Raw genomic sequence first — 26,237 nt, 5'->3', positions numbered from 1 at the left:
TGTTACAATATTTCTGAGAGCTCGTTTTTAAGCCTCCCAGTTATCAGTTTTGTGATCACACTATTGCTTTAACATTATTGAGACTACACAACACATTCATCCCTGACCTCCTCATATCCAGCTGAACAGGATTACTATACTGTGTAGATTTACAAATTCTTTCGTGGAACATCGAAATCCATTGTGTTGTGTAGATTTTTAACATATCTCCTGGATCATTACTAACTGTATGTTTGGTTTTACTTGTAGAGTTGTTGTAAGACCAGACAAGGAGCTCGAAAAATTTTATGGTTCCCAAAACAAAACAAGCCAAAAAAAAAACCAATGAAAATAATGACATAAACCTTTAAAAACAACTGTGTGGAAACGGTAAGAGTATGCAGATCATCCAGCAGAGGGCACCATTATATCAAAAAATCGTTCAAATGTGACTTAAAGATTTATTAACCCTCTCAGGCTCAAATTAAGTTTTTGTTGCTAATGTACAAAAGAATACCTCCAGTGGTACTTCTGAGGGGAAAAAAAACCTCATAAAATATGTATGTGGGGTAATCAGGTTGTTTAGCTTTTACTTGTTGAAAATCTGCAACGCCTGCCTTGACAGGGTTAAATTAAACACATCTATTAAAGTATAGTTACTACTTTTCAAAGGTGGTGGCTGTAAATGCTGCACTTGAAGCACAGTCCTTACCAGTTAGGGCTTTTTAAAGAGCTCGAGGTGAAATATTGAGGACATTTTTTTTCCCCAAAAAATGTTACATGTGTCATTTATAGAAGAGAAATAACAGCTTTTGAAAAATTAAAAATCGATCTGAATTCTGAGAAACCTAAAAAAATAAAAATAAAAATCCAGCTGTAAAATGAACAGTGCAACAGATTTCACAGAAGCTGGTGAAACAAACAAACTAAATTCATTGTGGTTGGAATCTGTTTTAATCAAGATTTGCATGGATTCATGCACATTCTCCACTTCCTGGTATCAAACAACAAACATTTTACAGTTGTTACACCCCAGCCCAGGGAAAACTGGCGTGCAACAGAAGAAAAATAAAAATAAGGAGAAATGCCCCCACACTCCCTGCTCTCAAGGAAGACGAACCAACAAAAAACAGCTACCACGGATTTCACAACAGCCTGTCAATTTATCAAGTCCCAAAAGGTAGCAGGCGTCAGGGTGAGCATGGCCAAAACAACAAACAAAAACTCTAGAAGTGAAATGCAGCTGGCTTACCTTCACAGAAAACCCCAAACGAAAATTACAGGTGTCTTACCTGCCTCCCTAACCAAAAACAGGAGAAAAGGTTCCCAAAGAAAAATGGCTTCTCACCCCTACAGCTACCAAGTAAGACAAAGTATCGACAACTATTTACAACACAGGGGGAGATCGCAACAATCCATCCATCCATTCGCTACCGCTTATCCTTTTCAGGGTCGCAGGGGGTGCTGGAGCCAATCCCAGCTGTCATAGGGCGAGAGGCAGGGTACACCCTGGACAGGTCGCCAGTCTGTCGCAGGGCTAACACACAAGGACAGACAACCATTCATACTCACATTCACACCTAGTGGCAATTTGGATTATCCGATTAACCTATCCCCACAAACTGCAAGTCTTTGGACGGTGGGAGGAAACCGGAGTACCCGGAGGGAACCCACGCAGACACAGGGAAAACATGCAAACTCCACACAGAAAGACCCGGCCTGATGGTGGAATTGAACTCAGGACCTTCTTGCTGTGCGGCAACAGTGCTAACCACCGTGCCACCGTGCTGCCCACAACAGCAACAATGACAAACTGAAATATAGGGCTTAAATACATAGCGGGAGCTATCAGGGAATGGACAACAGGAGGGAAACACAGCTGGGGCAAATCAGAACTGACGAGACAAGGAAGCGTAAACTGAACACACTGAGATAAGACAGACCTTCAAAGTAAAGCAGGAAACACATAACAGTCACGCCTAAACAAAACACTGACAACATTGGATTGTAACACAGTGCTCAGGATGACTTCATTTACATGCAACAATTTTGTTTTTTTCTTTTAAAGAAAAAAAAAGGTTCAAATTCATATTCTGAATGATCACTTTCCCCCCTGTAAACCTCTCTGATATAAAAAGCATTTAGATATGGAAAAAAACAACTGAGTCACTGACTCAAAGCAAATAGCTATAAAATATGATACAAAATAAGCAGCCCGAGCATCTTCAGGTCATGGTGTTGCTCACAGTCCCATCACAGAGGGAAGCACAGCAGCACCCGTGGATGGAAGGAGAGTGCATTCAGTCCACTCAGACGGACTATCTCATGTCCGAATCAGGGACTTTCCAGTTCAACTGGAAGCCTTTGTCGTAGACTTCGTAGAGCACCTTCGTCACGTAATGATTCCCTCCTTCCTGATACAGCTCCAGGTACTTCCTGTAAAGCTTCAGGGCCGTGCATGAGTCCTCCATGCTGTCGTGGGTTTCTCCCTGGATGTTGAGGCCTGTGGACATGAAAAAAAAGGTCAGGAATGATTAAAATGAAAGTGTTCAGCTTCAGATTACAGTGTGGATATGAGGAATTGACACGTACTCTTTAGTGCATGAACTCAAAAAAGCCTCTAAATACTTTGTTGTTCAGATTTAATTCCAAGATGAGTTTGATGACAACTAAAACATCATGAACTATACTGACTTAATACTGAATACTTAACTTAATACTGACAGTAATATGAGCGGATTATCCAGTTTACATATTTAAATCCTAATCCCTCTCACTGTAATAATGTGATTTAATTCGATTACAGACTCATATTTGGATTAGATTTTTGTTTTTTTTATTTCTACTAACTTACCAAGAAAATACCAAGCAAGGAATTTCGTGTCGATAACTTGATCTTTGGGAACCTTAAGAAACAGAAAATAAAAAACATTAAAATCAAAGCACATCTATAAAAAAACATCTCTAAACTATATGAACTAATTTGAAATATATAACAGATGAAATAACGTACCACTAAATTAATGACACGAAAGTCATTCTGCAGGCCGTGGCCGACGAAGCGAACTCCTGCATTGATGAGGAAGCGTAGCTTCAGGTAGGTCGACTTCAGCGTGGTCACGTGCTTAGAGGATACTGTGGCATCCAGGTCTCCAGGTTCGATTCCAGAGTATTTTGTCAAATAGTCGACCACCTGGAAGAACAAATTGACAAGTTAGCGGGTGGATCCTTGAAACATTATATATTCATTCTTTCAGGTCATCGTGGTCTTTTCTCTCTGCAGCTTCTCACCTGCTCCTGAGTGGAGATGTAGTCATCGATGAAGGGGACCCCCTCGTTGGGCCCCTGACCCCTCACACAGGTGATCCTGGCCACAGACATCTGACTGGGCGTGATGGTCGATTTGGTGCCGTCGCTATGCAGCACTGCTTCCTCCTGCAAACGCACACATTCAGGGGTCAAATTTGTTTTAAATACTTGAGTCAGATTAGCTGAACTACTGAAAATATGTATTAGGAATATTTAAAATTGTTTTTGATCCTATATTATAATTAATGATGGTATCATAGCCAGACTTACCTCACTGAGCTTTACAAACTCAGCGTCCAGCCCCACCAGGTCACCAGCCTGCGGCATCTCACTGACTGTGAGTGGGATGAAAGTGGCGTCTGTCTTGCTCTGCTTCTCAGTCCGATATAAGTCAGATTTGACTTCAGACTGATTGTGCTGACACTCACTGCGGAGGTCGTATTTGGTGTGGTAGTTTCTCTTGGCGTAACACAGGATGGCTGGCACTTTCCAGCTCACATCAAACTGTGCAGCCTCAGTCTGAAAACAAAAGGAGAAACATTTTTAAATGACTGCACACATTAAAGTTAGCATGAATAAACAAGCAGGAATCTTATCTAGGATCCTTACCTGCTCAATCGGCTCAATGAGGAAGTCATTGAAGAGGTACCACTGCTGGCGAGAGACTCCCTGAAATAATAAAATCATTTTGAATGTTAAAAATGAAACTTTTTGTAGTCAGCAGATGTCAAATTTTCTTATCTAAGCGTCGCTCACCTCTTTTCTTTGATGGTAGGTCTCACCCACTTTGATGTGTGCGACCATATTACCACCCGCGCCAGCGTCTAGGATGTGCGGCACCGTGGCCACCAAGTCATACAGAGAAGCTCCCTCCGCCTGTTCAGCAGCACTTAACTAGTAACAGAAAGTGCAAATAATTGTAAGATAAACTTTTTCATTTCACAAAAGTTGAGAAATTCATGTGTTACAGAAACAAAAACACTAAAACCAACCTATAGTTCAATATCTACAGATTAGTGTAATAATGTTTTAAAAATATTGCTCCTGGAAATATGGATTTAATTTTGAAGTGAAATTTTAACTCAGTAATGAAAAGTTACTCAGTTATTTCTTCAAGTGCAAAGATCAGCTGAAAATCTAAAGTCCTCACCTCCTCGCCCTCAGGCCAGCTGCTGATCTCCAGTCTCTGACTTTTGCTGAGGGACATCTTGAGAGTGGCGGGGATCCACACGTGACGCTGATCCTGATCTGTCTTCTGCATGGATTTGTTGAAGGTGTACTATAAAAACAGAAACATGGGCAATCATGTAAATAATGAACAGATAAATCAGTTTCTTTGTTTCTTTTAACTGTATTTAAACACGGTGAATCAGTGGCTTACCTCGGCCTGAACCTTCCAGAATTCGGCCTCTTTGCTGCTGTTCACCTCACAGTTTATCACCAAAACATCTGGGAGACGTCGAATGTTGCGTGTCTGCACCTACAGTGTAACACAAAGAAATGATTACCCTGCACAACAGGTAACAATCAACCATAAATGAATTGTCATTATGAGTGAATGAAAGCTGTAACTCACTGTGGGCTGATACTTGTCACAGTTTCCACACCATGTGTGAGATCTCTGCTGCAGGCAGATGCTTTTCTTCAGGATCTCAGCAAAGTCGTGCTCCTTTATTCTTTCTCCTGAAGTGTCAAAGTACAATGAATATCAGTGTATACATCAAATCAAGCAGATATTTCCCTCTGCTCATTCAAAAACTAAATTCATTCAAACCATTATGTAATCATTAATAGTTCAAGTTTCAAAGACAGAGTAATTCACAGTCACAGATATCCATGCTCTCAGTGCTCTCAGACTCACCTTGAGAGTCAGGGTAATGCATGTTGAACAGCAACACGAGGGAGGAGTAGACTGTTTCTATGCCACAGAGACACGGGCTGCGGTTCTCAACTTCAGAACAAAACAGCTCTCTAATGACAGAGTCGCCAGGGGAGCCCAGAGAACTGCAACACAAACACAAATCACAGTTTCAGAAACCAGAAGGAAAACTCTGCATTTATAAACAAACATAATGATAAGACTGGGACAGTGTCCAGTAAGAATGCAGGTCAACAACGATGTGTTTTACCTACTCCTGGTCGTCCTGTAGGCCCGTGGATCCTCCTGCTCCTGTGTCTCCTGGAAGAGCTGGTAGAGGATGAAGTGATTCCATCTCTGGATTAAGCGACCTAGCTTGACTGTTCCTGTCGTCTCCTCATAGTTTTTAACAAGTTTTTTCTAGTTTGATGTCTTTAGTGTGATGATGTTATTCTGATGTGAATAACTTTTTTATTTATGCTCTTTTATAAATTAATATTTTATGCGTATATACATGCCTTGTTAGTTTCTTACTTCATGATATACAAGAAAACATTGACAACTGTGATTAATAAAGAATTGTCTAGCAGACCAACCACTTATTAGATCAGAACTTTTAAACTTACTGACAACTGGGCTGAATTAACCACCCTGCTCGCATTTCTGTTGTTTTTAACAGAGGCAGCCCAGTTACTGTTTTTAAACTGTTCTTGTTTTTTTTCAATCCCTCCTTTACGTTCAGGCTGCCCAGACATCCACTGCATGTCTTCCTGTTGCAGGTGTTTGGAGCCTGACAGGAAGGGCATGGTTTGGTTTTTGGCTTTGTCATTTCTGCAAATGAAAATGGAACATGTAGGGATTATTTCAGGTCTGTTTTGGTGAAATGATTACAAAAATAATTTATGACCAAAGAAATAACTTATATTACGAGGCAGTATTACACCATATTTAGAAAAAAAAATCAATTACGAGATTAAAGTCGTTAATATTGAGTTAATTACGTGAATAGGGTTAAAAAAAAACTGAATTGATTACAGAAAAGATACATTGCTAAAATCGAGCAGCACTAACATTAGCTGGGTGGCCAAGCAAGTGTCTTACACATGAGAATACATCACCAAAAAAAATTAAATAAACTTTTGCAGAAGTAGTTCTCTTGGTACACAGACTGCTCTGTGAAAACATTTCAAGTTTAATATCAGTTTAACATGCAAATTACCCACAGTTTATTACAACTTACTTAGCTAGGATCTGCCTCGTGTCGAGTCGAAAGATTCGCTGCAGGACCGTGAGTTGAAAGATACATTTACTACGACTCCCAAGATGCATTGCAGTAAAAACCATCCAATCGCCTTGCTTAAGATCTGTTGACATGTCACTAAAGGCGCGCTGTAGATAAATATTGCAATTTGTAAAAAATAAAATAAAAAAATAAAATTTGCAATTTGTAATTACATAATTAAACACTGGGCCAGTTTATTTTCGTATTATCGCTGGTTATTATTTTAGAGTAAATAAAGGAATAACGGGTAGCACCAAGCTGTTGTTATCTTCATTTCCATAGCAACGGCGTTTGAGGATTATGGGTAGTGTGCAGTTACGGGATTAGTGCGCCGTCTGCTTAAATTGGTCTGATTGGTTGGAGCCGAGCGCATCCAAAACTAACAGTGGTGGAGTGGTGGATGAATCTATAAATGTGTTTTACGTATGAAATGAAAATAATAAACCTAACAAAGGATTATATACGTTAAATCTGCGCACTTTCAGCTCGTGAATCACTTTGGAAAACACTGTGTGATGGCCACAACATGAAGCGATTTTATTGTTGAATTATCAGTGATACTTTCATGTGTTTTTGTTGAGAAATGTTAACGATGTCATTAAAAGAAAGCATTCAATTTGGGGGGGGAACCCTAAGCATTTATTAAACCTCATGTTTTCCTTTAAACGTTTTATTTTGCTTTATATTTTAGTGATACTCTGGTAGAGAGGCTCTTATACTGTTAATTCAGCATATACTAAAAAAAAAATAAAAGCCTTTAAAAGCCTATTTCTGGACAATTATTATTTTATAATTATATAATTATATAATCAACTATTTTGCAATACTTCCAATCAACACACATCAAAAGAAAAGCTTGTGATGGCATCACATGAGATAACTTAAAGCTCAAAGGCTGTTCCATTGACATGTAACCAATCACTTCAAAGCACAAAACCTCTAATGTCATAGTCTTTTTGTGTGTGTGTGTGTGTGTGTGTGTGTGTGTGTGTGTGTGTGTGTGTGTGTGTGTGTGTGTGTGTGTGTGTGTGTGTCCTGTCTGGCACTGTAGCAATCAGAATTATTGTCTGAAGGCCAAGAAAAATGCCCAACAGATTTACTTTCCCAAGTGGGCCTTTTGCTATACTGGTCCACTTGATTGTCATAGTTTATTTGATCTTTATTACTTATTTTTATTCTAAGTTATTGTAATCAGGCCAGACTCGTGGACGGGAAAGAAAAACAAAAAGAAAAGTTCAGAAGAAAGTTAACAGAAGGAGAGGGAAAGAAAAAGGAGAAAAGAGATAGAGAGAGAAAAGACAATGAAAATCTGCTTCATCACCTTTGTCTTTGTGTCCTTTTTTTTTCTCTTTTTCTTTTCCTGGATCACCTGTTGAGAAAGAAAAAAGAAAAGAAGCAGAAGAAGACTAGAGCAATAGAATAAACAACATCACGATGATCTATGGGAATATAACAGTAAATACTAAATGTTAAACATTACTGTGCAGCACGTAAGATCGACAGCGCACAGTGTGCTTTAAGGTAGGAGCCAAAAAGGGTGTAGTTTGTGTGTATGAGCACCCGTGTGTACACCTGTGAGCATGAGCGCGCTTGTATTTAAAAGGTTCCATGTAATGATCTGTTAGAGGGTGTGGGGGGGCCACAGCCCCGTCCACCAGGGCATGAAGCAGGTATGGAGGAGATCAAAACTCCAGACATCCAGAGGCCCTCAGAACACAAGAGACCAAGGAAGACTAAAAGAGGGGCTGCAGCACCACTATCCCAGAAAGAGCTGAGGAGAGTCCCAGATGAGGGGTCACTCAACAGCCGCGGAGCATAAGCTGTTGAGTGTTCATATAGATTTTAAATAACATACCAGTTGATACTGACATATTTTTGTTACATTTGCAGTGTTGTGGTGTTATATTCTCATGATTCTGTTCATTTTATGAGTATATCCTTCTGCCTTGCTTCACATATTTAATGCTGCTTGGCTAGTTTTAGTCGTGCTAGCATCAGTACAGGTAGAAACAGAGAAACATCAGAGAATCTGCCATGCATCGCCCCATCTAAATACAAATGGAAAGTACGAAAATAAAAATATAGATAACTTTATTAAAGCAATCAATGTTCCCAGTGTTCCCATGGTGAAAACACATTTTTTCATATTATGTTCAAGTCAGTTGTTATCCAATTTTAAAACTATAAAATATAATAAAGTCTATTTTTAGTTTATTTTGTTAATAAATAGATTTTTTTAGGATTTTCAGAAACACTAACGTTATACATAGCAAAATATCTGTAGCCGTATGACAGCCATGTATAGTAGAAGTCCAAGATATTTCTACAACTCTAGCGTTAGGTTCTTCCAGTCAAACTTTTTCCCCTCACTGTAGATTTCTTGCAGTGTTTGTGTTTGTACAAAAGTGTTGCGTTTTTCAGCCCCCGCCCGCCCCCCAAATAATAATTAATAACAATAAAACCTTGCATACTTTGAGGATAAAAGTTATTTTATAAATGTAGAATGCAGAACTTTAATGAATAATAGTGAAGTTTGTTGAACTGAGTAAAAAGAAACCAACTGATAATTCAGAAGTCTTTTTGACAATCAAAAACAATAATTTTAAATTATAATATAATTAAAAAAAATAATTAACACAAAGACGAAACTTAGCTTTAGCAAAGTTGCCATTTTTTTATTTAAAAAAAGTGAATTACTCTTGTTTAGAGGCTCTAGACGAACTTGGTCCTACACCCAGGCCATTTTACCCTTCTATATAGCTTCCGGAAAGTTTTCTCTGTCTTTGAGTTCTTTTGGACATGTTTTCTTTCAATTTAGAATAAGAAAAAATATTTCTTAATCGCGACATTTTTGCTCCTTCATACCAACTCGAGTGTTTTTCCCCCCTTCTTCTTCGGTGCTTAACGGCAACTGGCATCCTTTTCGGCGCATTACTGCACTATCACTTTGAGGTCACTCAATACTGTCGCCCTTCCTGTGCCACTGACATTATGTACTCGAGCCAGCCGCCGTAATTTCCACCACCTTTAGAGTTACCTCCCGTGTATGGCAATGGGAATGATTTATTCTTACAAACTTCTTACAGTATGTTTAAAAAGAACAAAGAAAACAAAATGAATGCATATGAAATATAAAATACTAAAACAAATATAATAAACGAGAGTATATATACTAAACCTGTAGGCATTAATTATTTCATGCGTGTAGTTATTCGTGACTGCGCTACACACTGAAAGCAAACTTCTGACAAGCGTCATAATTCGGTTACAAGAAACGTTAAAGTTTCATAACTGCATACCTGTGTCTAATAACAAATGCATAAATGTTGTTGTTTTTTCATAATCAGTCGCACGGAAGTAGCTGTCAACGTGCGTAATCTGGGCGCTGCAGCTTTATAAGCAACTTTCTGGCAGACAATCACTTTTTGGCACACCACCTGTTGAGGATCATGGCCTCAGATTTGGTGCTGATTCTCATTCCCACCGCTTCACACTCGGCTGCGAACCGTTCCAGTGCGAGCCAGAGGCCATCACTCGACGAAGCCAAAGAACCACATCAACTACGAAAAGCAGAGATGAGATTTTGAGACCACGAAGCAGTTACGTGCGTAATAAAGTCTTCCGCCACTTGGCTACGCCCAGAAATTCTGTCCATAAAAATAATTACGAACAGAATAGGTGACAAACGGGCAGCCCTGCTTAATGATATACAGCAGGAGAATGCATGGAGCACCTGTAATAAATACTGTATCAATAACAAGGTTAATAAAGTGTATTTCTTAACCTTTCAGTTTGTGGGTAATGTCGCAGGTTTGTTGTACGGACCTGTTTACACTGTCTCTATAAGTTTTGTAAACCAAAAACAAACAAACAAAGGCGTCTGTTTAGTCTCTTGGCCACACAACAACAACTCACAGCAGAGCAGGAGTGGAGGGGGAGGGGCGCGGTTGGCCGGTTAGGCTGTGACTGGACAGCAGGCGGGAAAGTGATGTGACGGAAGTGAAAGGAGAGCAGAAGTAGATGGCGGGAGAGATGATGTAGAGGTGAAATAAGATAACGGGAGGAGGGATTTCAAGTGATCATAAAATCCAGAATGGCCGTCGTTTGGTGAGTGGAACCAGATTCAGCAACAACACCAATAAATAAGCATGTTGGGAGATTAGGATGTCATCCAGGGAAGACGGACGTTGTTTTGCTGTGCTGTATTTTTATGTGAAGTGTATATATTTATTTTTTATATTGCATGTATTTTGTGCAGTGTTTTATTTAGTTTGCATGTTTTTAGTTGCCGGCAAATTGTCCTGGAGAGACTCCGCCTTTTCCCCCGTTTTTACTAATTGGACACACCTGAGAGAAAAGAAAAGGTAATTTACAGAGTGCTCAAGGACACATAAGAGGTTTGGAGCCGGTGTTCAACAAAAATGTAACACGGAGAATGCGAGACAGACAGAGGAAAGACACAGACGATCAGAGGGGAGAGTGAGAGACGATCAGAGAGTAGAGATGATCAGATGGAGCAGACGACCAGCGACTGGGAAGAGAGATTACCAGCGACTGGAAAGGGGAAACGATCAGAGGAAAAAAAGGCAGATGACCAGCGACTAGGGACGCGTAGCGGCAGTCTGGTGGCAATAACGACAAGAGCCAGCTCGTGCACTGCGGGAGAACAGAAGCAGTGAGACCGCGGTGCCGATTGCAGTTTGAGGAAGTGGCGGGCGGAGTTGAGAGCTCTGCCCACCCGGGTAAGTCTTTGACTTATCCTTTTTATAAAGTAAACTGCCAAAGGAATAGTGACTGCCGCTCCCTCCCTTTCTTCAGTGCACCAGGACGTGGAATGCGGGGAGGAAGGCGAGGACTCCGCTGGGTTTCCCTCTTTTAATACTACGCTGGACCTCTTAGTTTTCTGTGACTTTTAGGCCGTGGTGGATTCCACTGGACTTTTAATGTTGTGTGTTATTGAGTTTTATTGTGTCTTCCCTTGGCCAAGGTTGTTTTAATTCATTTTATATTTTTAACTATTTAAACATAATAAATTATATTTTTAATTCTACAGTTTTTGTATCGTGTGCTTTTCCCTCGGCGGCTCCACTGCTCTGCCCGCTTTGAGGAAGGTTTCCTTCCTTTTAAAAAAACACAAACCATCTTGGAAACATAATCAGCCTTTCCGCTCCGGTGTCACAAACACAATGCCAATATTAACAAAACTAACAAGGTTAGGCCAAGTGTTACGACCCGGCTTGGGGCCATGGAAGGTAACATAAACGAGCCCATCACAAGGGAGGTCAATATAAGAAAAGGGTTTATTACAAACACAGAACTGAAAACTGTTAGTGTAGCTTACAGCGAATCACTAATTAAACAACACAAAAGAACTCTCACACATTCAAATACAAATGAAAACTAGCCACTCAGGCAGAAACACATCTCAAGGCTACTCATGCAGAACTCCCACGCTTAACCTGAGTTAGGCAAGCGGGGTCAAGGACAGAGGCAAGAGGGACAACTTGCCTGCTCAGTCCAAAAACATAGTCTTCCCCTGAGTGAAGGATCCTCAGGCTTTTGTTGCCACAATGAACACAGTTAGTCGCTTCATTGGTCCCTGGAGCACCACAAATCCCCAGGCAGTCAATGGTCTTGAGGACTGGCACATTAAAATCTACATGCAAGTGGGCAGGCACGGGTCCCCAGCCAGCCAATCGTCTGTGAGTCCTGGCACGCTTGGATTTCTTTACAGGATGGCCGGCCACTTCCTCCGAGACCAGGGGCCTTAACACCAAGTTTAAAAAAAAAAAAAAAAAAAAAAAAAAAAAAAAAAGGAAATTCAGCAAAGCTTGAAAAATAAAACTGAAAACTAGAATAAAAAATAAAATCAAATGTCCATCAAGATCTTTACAACCAACAACATAAAATTTATCTTGATTGGCTAGTCTAATTCAAATAAATAACCCCTAAAGCCCTGCCTAATGAGAAACCTGACGCAGGGTCATTTGCATACTAACAGTGATTGGATGTTTAGCTCGGGGGAGGGTGAGTGCAGTGTGAGCCTGCGCACAAACAGAGCACGGAGGGAAAGAGCGAACGAGAGGTGAAACCTATAATCTCATGTGTGCCTTTTCCAGTGGATTTTTCAACTACTGTAGTAAATCCTGTCCATGTTCAGTTTGTGGGTAATCTATTAATTTCTTTCTCAACTTCTAAAAGAAAACAGATTAACCTGATTTTTAGATACAAACAGTCTCTTCTCTGGGGATCAGAATGGGTTTCATAAAGAAAGGGATGATGGATAGTTTATTATGTTTGGAATCAGAAATCAGGAAAGCTCAAACAAATAAGGAAATGATGATAGCTGTCTTCTTTAATACAGGCATACAACGTGTTATGGAAAACATTAAACCCAGAAATCTAGGCGTAAATGGAAAATTGTAGTATTGAATTATAAGACTGATGAAAGAATATAATTGTCTTCCCTGCTATTCTCCTGTTCACACTCCAGTCCAGAAGGTGGGATAAATGCATCTGTAAGCTGATATGTCAAACGCCATCAACCCCCAAAGAAGAAGGGAGGAGGACAGCACTACTGTGGTAGTGGAGCAGTGTGTTTGCAGACATAGCTGCTGCTGAAGAAGCGGACTGAACCTAGAGAAGAGACAGAAGCTAAAGTATTGATCCCGTCAAGTTAGTGTGGATCTGATACCAATATTAACATCTGTGTCACTTCTATTGATGCTTGTATTGATCCGCCCAGTCTCAGTTGAAGCAGCAATGAGTTCAGTACAGTATCTGAGAGAGTTCATCAAGGAGAGACTAACTGCTGTTTATGAAGAAATCTTCTCAGAGGTTCAAAAAACCATCATCCAGTATGAGGAGGAGATCAACCGTCTACGCAGACAGGATATCAACCGGAAACCTGACAGAAACTCACACATCATAGGTATGGACATGTTTTTAACAATGTGCTGTTGAAGCTGAGATTCTTCAGTATGATTAGCTTTACTAGAATATGTTAAACTGGGTATCCTTTGCTCATCCCAATCGGTCGCAGCAGATGGCCCGGCCCCTCCCTGAGCCTGGTTCTGCCGGCGGTTTCTTCCTGTTAAAAGGGAGTTTTTCCTTCCTACTGTCGCCAAAGTGCTCACTCAAAGGGGGTCATATGATTGTTGGGTTTTTCTCTGTATTTGTTATTGTAGAATCCACTGTACAATATAAAGTGCCTTGAGGCGACTGTTGTTGTGATTTGGCGCTATATAAATAAATAAATTGAATTTATCAGTGCTGTAGTTCAATGTTCAGTGATGGACTATGTTGAACTGGTGCAGGTCGATGGTCACTGATAGGTTAGGTTTTAATACATTTTAATTCATTTATTTATTTAAATTTTTTCTCTAACAGATTCCAATGTTGAGTACATCAGGCATTAGTGTTTTAGATCATCTGTAAACACTGAGATTGTGCAGTAAAATATAGTTAGATGTCAGCGGAATACACATTTAACAAGTTGTTAACAGCCTTCTCTGAAGTTGAAGTGAAGTTTCATTTAAAAAAGGATTTTACACACTGTAACAGGGCAGCCCTTAGCAGCTGGAAACACAGTGAGACAGACCAAGGCAAGCGTAGTGGAACAAAGTATTTATTTGCTATATGGCTCTCCTTACAACAATTAACTTGTCGAGCTTCTGCACAGCACAAAAAAAAATCCACCCTCTAATGACAACTGGCAGCCTTAAATATGTTCAGCTGTCACAGACTTAACCATTATTCCACTCTCAGGTCAATTCTTAAATCCCAACCTTCCACCACAGTATACAATATATCAATAAGAATAAATAAATACATAAATACATTTTCACATTTACATATTAATAAATATTTCACACTTTAATGTTACCCCAAACCCAATATTATAAAAACCCAGAAACCCAAGCACAAAAAGATTCACCACACTCTCTTTACCAATGGTCTCTCCCGGAACCTTTAAATGGTGTCTGGACCCCAGGGGAAACATTTGCCCAAACACCTTGAAGAGGACACAGGCAAGAAAGGTGAGTAATCATTAACTTACAAACACTTATTTGCACCACTTTTATCCCTAGATTTCACACACACATTTGCCTTAGTTTTCCTTATTGGTAAACCTTAATCACAATCTCAATCACCATTCTTCTCTCCTGACAGTAGTGATGGCCAAATGAAGCTTTCCGAAGCACTGAAGCTTGTATTGAAAAACGGTTCATTACTCGAAGCTTTTCAACACAGTCCTCTCCGGTGACATCTGGTGGTGAAAATTTTGAAGAGCAGCTTGAATCTGCAAAATAAAACGGACTGCTCAATTATCACTGCTCACTCAAGAGTGGAGTTCTCTCTGATATTGGGCCACCGTTCCGTTGCTTTGAACATGTAATTGGTTTTGTTTTCTCGATTGGGGGGCTGAAAAAAATGTAATGCGTATTTGCGTAATACATTTTGATCAATAAACTTTCCCTATTTAAACATGCACTATGGTGGCCTTTCTTTGCTCATAACTCCTTGATGTTGGTAAATACAATAAGTGAGCAATATATATATAATATACATATGATAATGCACAGCACATTATGGAGTATGCCCCTGCTGTGAAGTCCTGCCTCCATCTACTTGTCGTTTAATCACTGGACAGCTGGACAGGTTCATACAAAATATTAGATTAGGCCAATTGTCCTATACATATTTTTGACCTAGGGGTGGGATTGATTGTGAACTGGAAAGGGAAAATGCTTAGGAAGCTGAGTAGGGCTGCATCGTCACTGATTTGTAGAATCATTTTGATTCGATACAGGATCCGATTCAATTTGATTGGAATCTGGAAAGTTTTGCCTCAGTCAGAAATATTACAAGTCTGATCATTTAACAGTATATATCCATAATTTCGTATCTATTAAAAGAAAGCTGACACATGTGAGACTCAATTAGAGATGTAAACAGAGTTATGAAACCTGCAGCTGCAGAAGCCAGCGAAAAAAAAAGAGGCAAACACAGCGCGGACCCGCCGACACATCAAAATCTGACTCTGACGCGTCGGGTCCGCGCTCTGTGTTCACGTTTGTATGCAGAATCCGTAAACCTGCTCCCAGTTACTGTTTTAGCTGCATGGTGTTTGACGACATGTTGTGAGGTTTAACCTGAGATGCTGGCGTTTCAGGCATAATAACGTTAATTTACAAATCGACACGGGATTTTAATGAATCAATATCACTTTATTCAATTTAGCATGGATTGTAATCAGAAAGGCGATAATCAAAACCCATCCCTAATCAAGAACTTGCAAAGTAAAAACATGATCAATGTAAGGTAGCCCTTTTGTTATTTACAGTTAACAAGAGGATTAGTGTTACTGTGCGCTGGCTGAGTCTGTTTCTTTTCTTAGAAATAGTTTCTCCTGCCCTGGAGAAAATCCACTTGCATGGAACAGAAGAGGCTGTGGAGTGCAGGAACTACACTGCAAGTTGGTAGATATGCAGGTATTCCTGGGTCCTGCAGACTATCACCTAAAAACAATAAACAAAATGATTTTCTAAACTGTAGCAATGTCATGTACGTATAGTGTCAAATACATTTTTGTAGTCTTCATCAGCTTTAATTCACATGGAAGTGTTCCTAAAGTCATATGCTGTAATGATATTTACATTATGAAAACATGATTTTGGACATTTCAAGTTTTTCACTTCGGCAGATAAAATGAATTGAGCAAAATCAACTCAAAATATTCCCACACGCCAGAACGTCCTCTCTTCCTCGCTGGCTCCATATCTGTCAGTGGAATGATCACCTCGTCGCTATCTGTCACCATCAACACACTCCACGAATCCCGTGGATGATTCACTTCCTTATATCTGTTTGAATCAGGTACCGAAGCAGTTACGTGCGTAATGAAGCTTCGGACGTCACTGGTCACGTGACTTTTGCCAAACGAAGCAAGCCTCGACACAGTGCTTCTGAACCAGTGTGTTGTTTTTTTCGACACAAGCTCCGGAGCGTCAGCTTCAAGCGGGCCATCACTACCTGACAGACAACCACCACATTCCTTGACGAGGAACAGCTGTGCAGGATCTGAAACAAGGCCACCAACTGACCCTAAAATTCCCAATAAATAGTCAACAAATATTTAAACTTCTTGTGTGCAAATCCATGCTTAAAGTGCAATGCTCATAAATTGCTTGATAAGGTGCTTTTAATAAAGTGAAAGGTGTGCTCTAAAGTGCTATACAGACAATACAATATAAATAAATACAGTAAGGGAGTCCTCTTCCTTACACACACTGATGTTTTCATGGTGGTCACATTGCATTTTAGTTTGGTGAACTTTGTGTCTTTGCTCACAGTGAGGATCCTTGCTGTGAGTGTGCACAACTATTTCCCTGAGCGTGCGTGTGCGTGGGGCTCGTAATGGGTCATATGATAGGCTGATCACCATTTCTTGGTTTTTGATTCATGCTTTTAAAAATATTAGTTTTTATATCACTGTTATGTTCCCCTGAGGGGTCTAGGTGGTGAGGGGGAAGTAACAAAAAGTGTCCGGGTGAGGAAAAAGAGTTAAGGAGGCAAACGGGTTAAATTAAACAGTTTTATTAAAGTAGCTCAACTAAAAGAGCCGCTATCACCATTTAAGAAAACAAACAAAACTCAGGCGTTGGTCAATAAAGTAAAACATAAGCCAAAAAGAAAGAGCAGCTCACTAGCTGCAAACACAGACACGCAGCTCACTAGCTGCAAACCACAATAACACAGCTCACTAGCGGCAAACACCACAAACTCTCAGCTCACTAGCTGTAACCACTCACATGGCACTCTGGCCCAGAGCTCACCTTTCCCTGGGGTTAAATACCTTTAATTACTGATGAGAGTCAGCTGTGTAAAAGGGAAAGGTGGCACCTCAAGCAGAAGCGATTGAAGGACACTCCCACACAGGCACCTTCAGGAGGAGGCCCTGCTAGGGCCGTAACAATCACTAAATATAAAAAATATATAGTTTTTGTATCACACAATAGTGATTATTGTTCTTGTGTTTCTTTATTCCTCAAGACCTCCCAAAACAACATGACTGTAAGGAAGAGGAGGATCTGGATGAGCAGCAGGTCTGTAACCAGGAGAGGAACTCCAGTCTGGACCAAGAGGACCCAGAGACTCCGCAGATTAAAGAGGAAAAGGACAAACTTGGCAGCAGTCAGAAGGGAGAGCAGCTTGGGCTGAAGCAGGAGGCTGAAGGCATTATTGTCTGGACTGATAAAAAGCAGCTCAGACTGCTGGAGACCATCTGGAAACCTGTGATAAAGTTACACAGAATAGGTATGTAAAACTATGTTGATTTAATAAAAGTGAATATAACTCACAGACAGCTCAGTGGACCAGTGGTTAGCACTGTTGCCTCACAGCAACAAGGTCCTGAGTTTGACTCTACCAAGTAGCCAAGCCTTTCTGTGTGGAGTTTGCATGTTCTCCCCTTGTTCACTATCCAGAGACATACGAACAGCCGGGTTAGGTTAGTTGGTGATTTTAAATTGCTCATAGGTGTGAATATGAGTGTGAATAGTTGTCTGTGTTTCTGTGTTGACCCTCCGACAGACTGATGAACTGTCAGAGAATTGAAGGTCAAAAAGTAATAAGCAACATGAATGAATTTCTTCAGCCTGATTTTCTGTTCTTTATTTAAACACATTTCCACCATTAACCTGTGCAAAACGGTGAAAATTAGTACGTAAAAATTCACCAGAATGAAAGACGTGAAACATCTGGGTTTCAAATTTCCACTCACTGGTCAGACAAAATCTACACAGAGACACAAAGTCAACAACACAAGTTTCATTTTGTTCTGTTATCAGTTTAAGTTAAAGAATTATGTTTCCTCTGCAGCATGGAAATGGTAAATTTGAACAGTTTACAGGTCTGGGTAATATGAATAAATATTTCTATTCTGTTTTGGAAAATATGGAATTCAGAGTTTCTAAAGTTAAATTTGTTAGACAAGAAGAGTGTTTTCATGGCATTTCAAGCACAGCCAAAACGGTTACTACTGTGTAAGAGAGCTCTTCCCCAGCATGCCTTCTTGTAACTGCGGCCAATTCAGACATCCACATTCATTTAACAAAAAACAACATCTATTTATTTTATATATCAAAGACATAAGAAGCTGAACTTTGAAATTTGCTAATAAGAGTGTCAGAACTAAACATTTGCATCAGTGCCCAAATAATTTGTCACGTTTGTAGACTTTAATTTTAGTGGTATATGTGAGCAACAGGCTCACTATGTAGAGACCTGCTAATGGTTCAGACCAGTAAATATTTTCTCAAATGTTTGTTTTACTATCATCTTTTCCCCTTTGTGCATTCAGATGCCCTACAGCAGCATGCTTTTGAGGAAGAGGAGGTTCTTACAGACCAGCAGGTCTGTAACCAGGAGAGGAACTCCAGTCTGAACCAGGAGAAACCAGAGAATCCACAGATTAAAGAGGAAAAGGAGGAACTTGGCAGCAGTCAGAAGGGAGAGCAGCTTGGGCTGAAGCAGGAGGCTGATACCTTCATGGTGACACCCGCTTATGAGGAAAGTGCCTACAGTAAACCAGAACCAAACAGTGAGCAGCTCCTTTCTCACAGCTCTCCTGAAGCAGAGACCCGAGATAATGAAAAAAGTCAGCATGTGGTCTCAGGAACTACTAGAAATACAGAGCTGAATGAGAGACGTCACAGTCAAAGAGTAGACAACCTTCCTGTGTCATCGAGTAAAAGTAGAACGGACACAAAGAACAAGTCTGTACAATGTGAAGTGTGTGGAAAAACTTTACAGGATGAATACAATATGATTACACATCTAAGAGTTCACACAGGTGAAAAGCCGTATTCCTGTAGCACCTGTGGGAAAAGATTTGCTGACTTATCAACATTCAAAAAACACAAGAGAATTCACAAAGGTGAGAAGCCGTATTCTTGTGGCACCTGTGGGAAAACATTTGCTACTTCATTAGAAGTCAAAAAACACACGAAAAGTCACACAGGTGAGAAGCCGTACCCTTGTAGTACCTGTGGGAAAAGATTTGCTACCTTATCAAAGGTCAAAACACACACGAGAATTCACACAGGTGAGAAGCCGTATTCCTGTAGCACCTGTGGGAAAAGATTTGCTACCTCATCAACATTCAAAACACACATGAGAGTTCACACAGGTGAGAAGCCGTACCCTTGTAGTACCTGTGGGAAAAGATTTGCTACCTTATCAAAGGTCAAAACACACACGAGAATTCACACAGGTGAGAAGCCGTATTCCTGTAGCACCTGTGGGAAAAGATTTGCTGACTTATCAACATTGAAAAAACACAAGAGAATTCACACAGGTGAGAAACCGTATTCTTGTAGCACCTGTGGGAAAAGTTTTGCTGACTTATCAACATTCAAAACACACACGAGAATTCACACAGGTGAGAAGCCATATTCTTGTAGCACCTGTGAGAAAAGATTTGCTTCCTCATCAACATTCAAAAGACACATGAGAATTCACACAGGTGAGAAGCCGTATTCTTGTAGCACCTGTGAGAAAAGATTTGCTTCCTCATCAACATTCAAAAGACACATGAGAATTCACACAGGTGAAAAGCTGTATTCTTGTAGCACCTGTGAGAAAAGATTTGCTACCTCATCAACATTCAAAACACACATGAGAATTCACACAGGTGAAAAGCCGCATTCTTGTAGCACCTGTGGGAAAAGATTTGCTTCCTCATCAACATTCAAAACACACATGAGAATTCACACAGGTGAATTCTCCTATCTCCCCTTCTCTGAAGATAACCGTATTGTGAAGAAGCAGCATAGCTTGAACTAAGTTGTCACATGCAACGTGGGGTTTTTTCTTTCCTTTTTTTTTTTTTTTTTTTCTTTCCTGCTTCCTCTCTCGGCCACATTGTTTATGCTGTGGTTGACAGGACAACCAACTGCTGGACATCCAGGAGGATGTTAAAATTCAACATATCTCTCCTGACAGCTTGTAACGTTGCAGAAAGGAGACTTTTGTGTTTTTTCAATGTGTTGGTGACTGCATAAAACACAAGTTAAGAGAATAAAAGGATATGGTTTAGTTAGCAATCATTTTTGCAAGCTATAATTTTATAGTTAGCTAATTTAGTTGGCTAATTTACCAGCCACATAAGCCCTGGGAGTTTTTGTGTTTCAATAACATTAAAATCAAATGAAGGTTCCTCCATTATTCAAATTCCTACTGATGCTAAATAAAGTTGACCCTGATGGATAAATTCCATGGCTGTTCCCTTTCATGAGTGAGTGATATTGGTTTTTGGTGTCTTCTCCCTGTCGTATGATGAGGGTAGAGCTGTACATTTTAGTTAGAACATGGTTTATCATATTTAGGTTGAAACTAACTTGCTAAATTCATGTGAACTTCTAACTCCACTGAACTTGGTGAAGTCCTTATTGTAACACCTCTGAGAACAGCTGCACATTGAAAGACCGTTTTTAACTCTCAGAGGTGCCTCAGTTGCTTTGACTGTGGGGACTGAAGGAGCATCTGGATCTGGAAACTTCAAACAACATCAAACAAACAACTTCAGACAGGACAACAAATCTTTCAGCCAGGTATTGCCCCTTGGTAGCATAAGAAAGAATGCAGCTTTAAGACACTTCTGTGTCAGCTTCACTATTAAAAACCTAAAACACATCCATCTTTAATACGATCTATTATTGTTACCGATATAACGTCTGAAGCAAGAGAATCACTTACATTTTAAATGAAGCAAATGTGAAAATCAACCATAAATTAAATTATATAATAAAACAGTATCTAAAAAGAGCTTCTTGCATTATTTTAATAGTCAAGATCAGCGCCTCTTAAAACTTAGAAAGAAAAATCTAAGACCAAACCACATCAACACAGACAAATTCAGCGTTTATTCTGATCTCAGTGCAGCTCCTACAAGCAAATATAACGTTTTCAATCCAGCTGCTGATTAAACTGAATAAAACTTGTCATAATAAAACTTTTTGCAAAGCACTTGACAGCAGTCAGACACTTTTCTTTTTCCCTGCCATGTTTTCTTTACAGCCCAGGTTTTACTGCTCAGGAAAAACAACTCTAAGGGGAAGCCTTTGTTACTCAGTGAGAAGTCAAGACTAGGGTTATTTTTTAAGCTCATTTAAAATACCTGCTGTACAGGCTATAAAAAAAATGTACATTTATGATCACTATATCAACAAACATGCACAGAAATACACAATAAAAACATAACACTCAATAAAACAGCTGAAACAGCTAAAGCTGAAAGCCAGTCAGAGTAAACTGATTTCTAACAGAGTCTTAAAATGATCAGACACCTGTTATGTTAATCGGGGAGGTTATCCTAAAGATTAGTGGCAGCCACCAAAAAGACTCTGCCACCATGTTCACGAGATACTAGACATATTTCTTTGGCTGAATGTGATTGTGCTGCTGATTTTTGCTGGATGTTTCACAGATGTGCTGAGCAGGCTCACTTTGACTTAAGCTACCACTGTACTGATTCTTTGGTAAGTGTTGTGTTTCCAGGTGCTGAATTGTACTATATGCTGTTTAGCCAACAGAAAGCTGAATTTCATTTAAAATACACTTAATGACAAAAGATACTTGACTGTTGATTTGGTTTACCATTAATAATCCTGGAAGTTAGACGACCTCTGGAAGGTGGACTAGCTTTAGATGAAAACCATACTCAGGTCTCTCCACTTATGCTTATTTTTAACAGTGGACGTCTTTCAGGATCTTTCTCCACCAACCAACATGGAATCTACTGCCTTCATCAGATGCTGCTCTCCGCATAGTTTCATTTGCCTTTCATGATAAAAGTGACCACTCCATGAGAACCATGAAATACTCTTCAGCGTGTGACACAAATTTCCCTCTTGAATTCACAATGTGTAGTTTCATAAGCATTATATGTCTAAATGATGCAACACAGATACTCATTTTTTCTTGAGCCACAAGCATGTCTGCAAGAAAAATGTCATCTTACCTTTCTCTCGTTGAGCAGGCATTTCAACTCTACTAAGTTAGGAAAATAAGTGAAAAAGACCAAACAATTGATCCAGGGCAGGCAAAGGCTCTTCCATGCTCACGAACAAGAGAGTGTAAGGTGAAGATAAGGGTTATTTGAAATCAGCAAAGCTTCCAGAAGAGCTTGTGGAAGATAGACTGAGAGAGAAAGAAAGGAGAATAATTTCTGATCATTCTTTTTCATGTCCACAGGCCTCAACATCCAGGGAGAAACCCATGACAGCACGGAGGACTCATGCACGGCCCTGAAGCTTTACAGGAAGTTCCTGGAACTGTTTCAGGAAGGAGAGAATCATTACGGGACGAAGGTCTGACACAGTCTGACTTACACTTCAGCTGCCATCTTGTTTTTAAAAATGGCTGCCCTCCAGGAAAAGTAACATACCTGTATTTAGTCAAAGGAGCTTGCAAAGAAAAGCGTCTGGACTTCTTTAAGTTGCTTGAAGACGTTTCACCTCTCATCCGAGAAGCTTCTTCAGTTCTAAGGTCAAATGGTGGAGAGTCCCAGATATAAACCTAGTGGGACTAACCCCCCACAGAGGGACAAAAGGACCCCCTGATGATCCTCTAAATGCCTGAGCCAAGGTGTGAAACTGGGTGTGGGTCCCAATCAGCCAGAGTTTCGGGTGAGTTCATTGTGAAACCTGGCCCCACCTTATCATGCGAATTCCTGAGATCAGATGGCCCAGGATGTGAGTGGGTGTTGGATATTCACAGACGTGGACTACAGCTTTCTTGGCTGCTGCCTCAAAGCACATTGTGCGCTTTCTATCTTGCGTGCTGCACATTATCGTTTATTATTTAGTAAGTACTGATATCTACTGCTAGCTAGTTTATTGTGATGGTGCTTTTTTTTTTATTATGTTGCTCTTTGTTGTTTGCTTTCTCTTCTGTTTTTTTTCTCCATACAGGTGACCCAGGTGTTTTTTTTTTGTTTGTTTGGGTTTTTTTTTCTTTCTTCCCCCCGTCTCTTCTCCCCTTTGGTTTTCTTTCTCTCCCTCTCTTTCTTTCATTCTTTCTCCCTGTCCTATCCCCCAGTCATGTCTGTCCCTTTTGTAGCAACTGAAAATAAAATAAATTCATAATTATAATAAAGGTCAATCAAATGGACCAATATGGCAAGGCCATGATGATCCACTTGGTAAAATAAATCTGCTTGGCATCTTTCTTGGCCTTAAGACAACAATTCTGATGGCTATAGATCCAAACGGGACAAAAAATAAATAAATAAATAAAAAAGGATGTGAGTGGGCGTTAACGCATCTGGGAAGGGATCTCAAAACTGGATTATAGATGGCAGAGAGTTGGTGTCGTAAACCCCCGCCTCTGTTCAAAGATGGTCGCTCACAGTGGACATAGATGGCTTCTTTCACTCCTCTTTCAAACCATCTGTCCTCTCTGTCCAAACTGTGAACATTGGCATCCTCGAAAGAGTGTCCTTTATCCTTAAGATGCAGATGGACTGCTGAGTCTTGTCCTGTGGAGGTGGCTCTTCTATGTTGTGCCATGCGCTTGTGAAGTGGCTGTTTGGTCTCTCCAATGAAGAGGTCTCGGCATTCCTCGTTGCACTGTACAGCATACACCACATTGTACACTCATATGTTTTGGCGTTTTGTCTTTCGGGTGAACCAGTTTTTGTCTGAGCGTGTTGCTGGGTCTGAAATGCACCAGGATGTCATGCTTGGAGAAAACTCTCCTGAGTTTTTCTGATACACCGGCTACAACGTCTTTGTGATGGACCGAGCAGTGAAGGAAACTTAGGCACAGGTTAAAGTCCAAAAAATGATTTTTTATTTAACCCAAAAAACATAATTGGTTAACTCATGCAAAAAGAATCAAAATCTTGGGCCCATAAAAAGAGGTCAAACTAACAAAACTCTACTCAAAGTTAACAACACAACTGATAACTCAAACAAACTGACCTAACTTAATGAGACAAAGGGGAAACTTAAATAGTGGCTGATCAGCCCACAAAAACAGGAAAAGGGGTAAAACACACAAAACCTAACTAAACCAAACATAATGAACTCCAATTCCCCCCCATGGTCCTGAGTTATGGCGTGAACCAATTTGTAGCCTTCCTTTAAAGCTCGCTCTGCCCCTTTTCCACCTCTTGGCTCCTTAATCAAGGGACTGGAACAGCTGCAACTAAGGTAACTCAGAAAACAAAAGATTAATCATACATAACAGTGTAAACTAAAATGTGTGCACTTATTTTAGAATGCAGCGTTATGTGGATATATTAATTAACTAAACCAAAACCAGTTATTTATTGTCCTGTAAATAAATTCCTATATTTAAAGAAAGAAATGTGAATGCAATGTTACTTATAAGCCTCTACACTAACATGGTGGGTATTACCACTGTGTGGCTGTAAGTGCAGCCATCACAGTCTTCAAGTAACTTAAAGAAGTCCAGACGCTTTTCTTTGCAAGCTCCTTTGACTACGATGACCTGGATGACTGAGAACCTTCACAGACATACCTGTATTTAGTTTGTTTGCACAACCAAAAAGCAAAAACTCAGAAGACCTTTAAGACCTTTAAATAATGCATATTTAGGACCTCTGAAATTCAACATCCTCTAGTGTCTCAGAAAATGTTTTCCTTGCTGCTTTAACACAGCCTCACCTGTGATCTGATAAATGTTAAGATTCAGTTCAACCTTTGTCCCATTTATCCACATTATATTTCATAGATATGCACAATAAAACAAATTGTTTTTATTAAACAGACAAATTTTATACATAGTACATATAATTTGCAAATTGACAGAAATCCATGAGAATTAATTGTCAAAGTTGCCATTAAAGTCAAGCATCAATCTTTGCTCATATTTTTGTTATTGTACTTTTATGTTTAGCTGTGACTAACTGAACACATTTGTGTCCTGCTTTGAATGAAAGGGTCCATTTCTCATTTTAATCATCTTTTCAGTCAGGTCCCAATTAGGCATTCTTTAATTGTTAATAGGTAAATATGAGGGTTGGGATCAAAATGTTGTGCTCCCTCTCTGTCTCTCCATTTCTGCTCTTCAGAAATAATACTGATCTTTTATGGAACAGCAAAACTGAGATGAACTTTTCTTTTTTAATATCCTCACACAGATCGACCCATAATTGAAATTGGAGCGATTTTCGTCTACTTCGTTTTTTTTTCTTCTCTCAGTCAAAACATAACCACGATATTCAAATATCAAAATGCAGCTGTTAGTGTGACCTTGTCGGTGTCAGACTCCAGTAAGACACAGCCTCACACAGCCTGCAGAAAATAACGAGCAATTCGCGCAGTTACTTTGCTACACTGCTCTCGTGCTCTGGGGGGCTTGTAGATGTCTGGGGCCTTGATCTCCTCCATTCCTGCTTCATGTCCTGGGGGGCAGGGCTCCCCACACCTACTATTAGACAGTTACACGGAGAACCCTTGTGAATATATGGATCTACACGCACACAGGTGTGTGTTGTCGGACTTGTGTGCTGCTCAGTAACATTCAATATTTATTATTTACTGTTACTTGTGGTTATGTTGGTTGTTGCTGTGGATGCGGATGTGCTCATGTGTAAGCCGCTGCTTTGCGCTGCGTTTGGCTGGGAATTGTTGAAATTAAATATTTACATCTTCGTATATGAATCACATGAATTAGCGCACTGTGCATCACCCCAAGGAAATTTCTACTTACTAAATCTGGACCTGGATATCAGCTTCACACCAGCCATTCGTAGTGTTATAAGTCTACTTCACGATC

At 40.0% G+C, this 26,237-nt stretch overlaps 2 protein-coding genes and 1 long non-coding RNA gene across 4 annotated transcripts; 2 read left to right on the top strand and 1 right to left on the bottom strand.

Moving 5' to 3' along the window:
• Positions 1-1,419: 1,419 nt before the first annotated feature.
• On the bottom strand, positions 1,420-6,462 carry LOC308407074 (PAN2-PAN3 deadenylation complex catalytic subunit PAN2-like). 2 transcript variants are annotated; one of them, XM_080898493.1, is made up of 13 exons: positions 6,387-6,462; positions 5,418-5,977; positions 5,150-5,292; positions 4,865-4,971; positions 4,670-4,768; positions 4,439-4,567; positions 4,045-4,182; positions 3,898-3,957; positions 3,559-3,807; positions 3,271-3,414; positions 2,993-3,172; positions 2,834-2,885; positions 1,420-2,482 (listed from the first exon to the last, which is right to left on the bottom strand). In XM_080898493.1, exons 3-13 carry the CDS (start codon positions 5,169-5,171, stop codon positions 2,298-2,300), a joined length of 1,365 nt encoding a protein of 454 aa, XP_080754619.1. In that variant the 5' UTR covers positions 5,172-5,292; positions 5,418-5,977; positions 6,387-6,462; the 3' UTR covers positions 1,420-2,297. The 2 variants fall into 2 exon arrangements, with proteins under 2 accessions (XP_080754619.1, XP_080754618.1); XM_080898492.1 differs by having other exon boundaries at positions 5,422-5,977.
• Positions 6,463-10,420: 3,958 nt separating this feature from the next.
• Positions 10,421-22,807, top strand: LOC308406715 (uncharacterized protein; the record flags this gene model as incomplete). The annotated part of the gene is made up of 5 exons (XM_080897897.1): positions 10,421-10,535; positions 12,922-13,359; positions 17,484-17,747; positions 18,793-19,620; positions 22,686-22,807. The coding sequence occupies exons 2-5, from the start codon at positions 13,152-13,154 to the stop codon at positions 22,805-22,807; spliced, it is 1,422 nt and encodes a 473-aa protein (XP_080754023.1). The 5' UTR covers positions 10,421-10,535; positions 12,922-13,151.
• Positions 14,442-16,448, top strand: LOC308407612. Its single transcript, XR_013973698.1, has 3 exons — positions 14,442-14,467; positions 15,829-15,922; positions 16,308-16,448. It is a non-coding gene; the product is annotated as an uncharacterized lncRNA (long non-coding RNA).
• Positions 22,808-26,237: the final 3,430 nt, after the last annotated feature.

The sequence above is a fragment of the Rhamphochromis sp. 'chilingali' genome (assembly GCF_963969265.1).
Source record: "Rhamphochromis sp. 'chilingali' genome assembly, chromosome: 12".
NCBI lineage: Eukaryota > Metazoa > Chordata > Actinopteri > Cichliformes > Cichlidae > Rhamphochromis > Rhamphochromis sp. 'chilingali'.
This window is presented reverse-complemented; position numbering and strand designations above follow the sequence as displayed.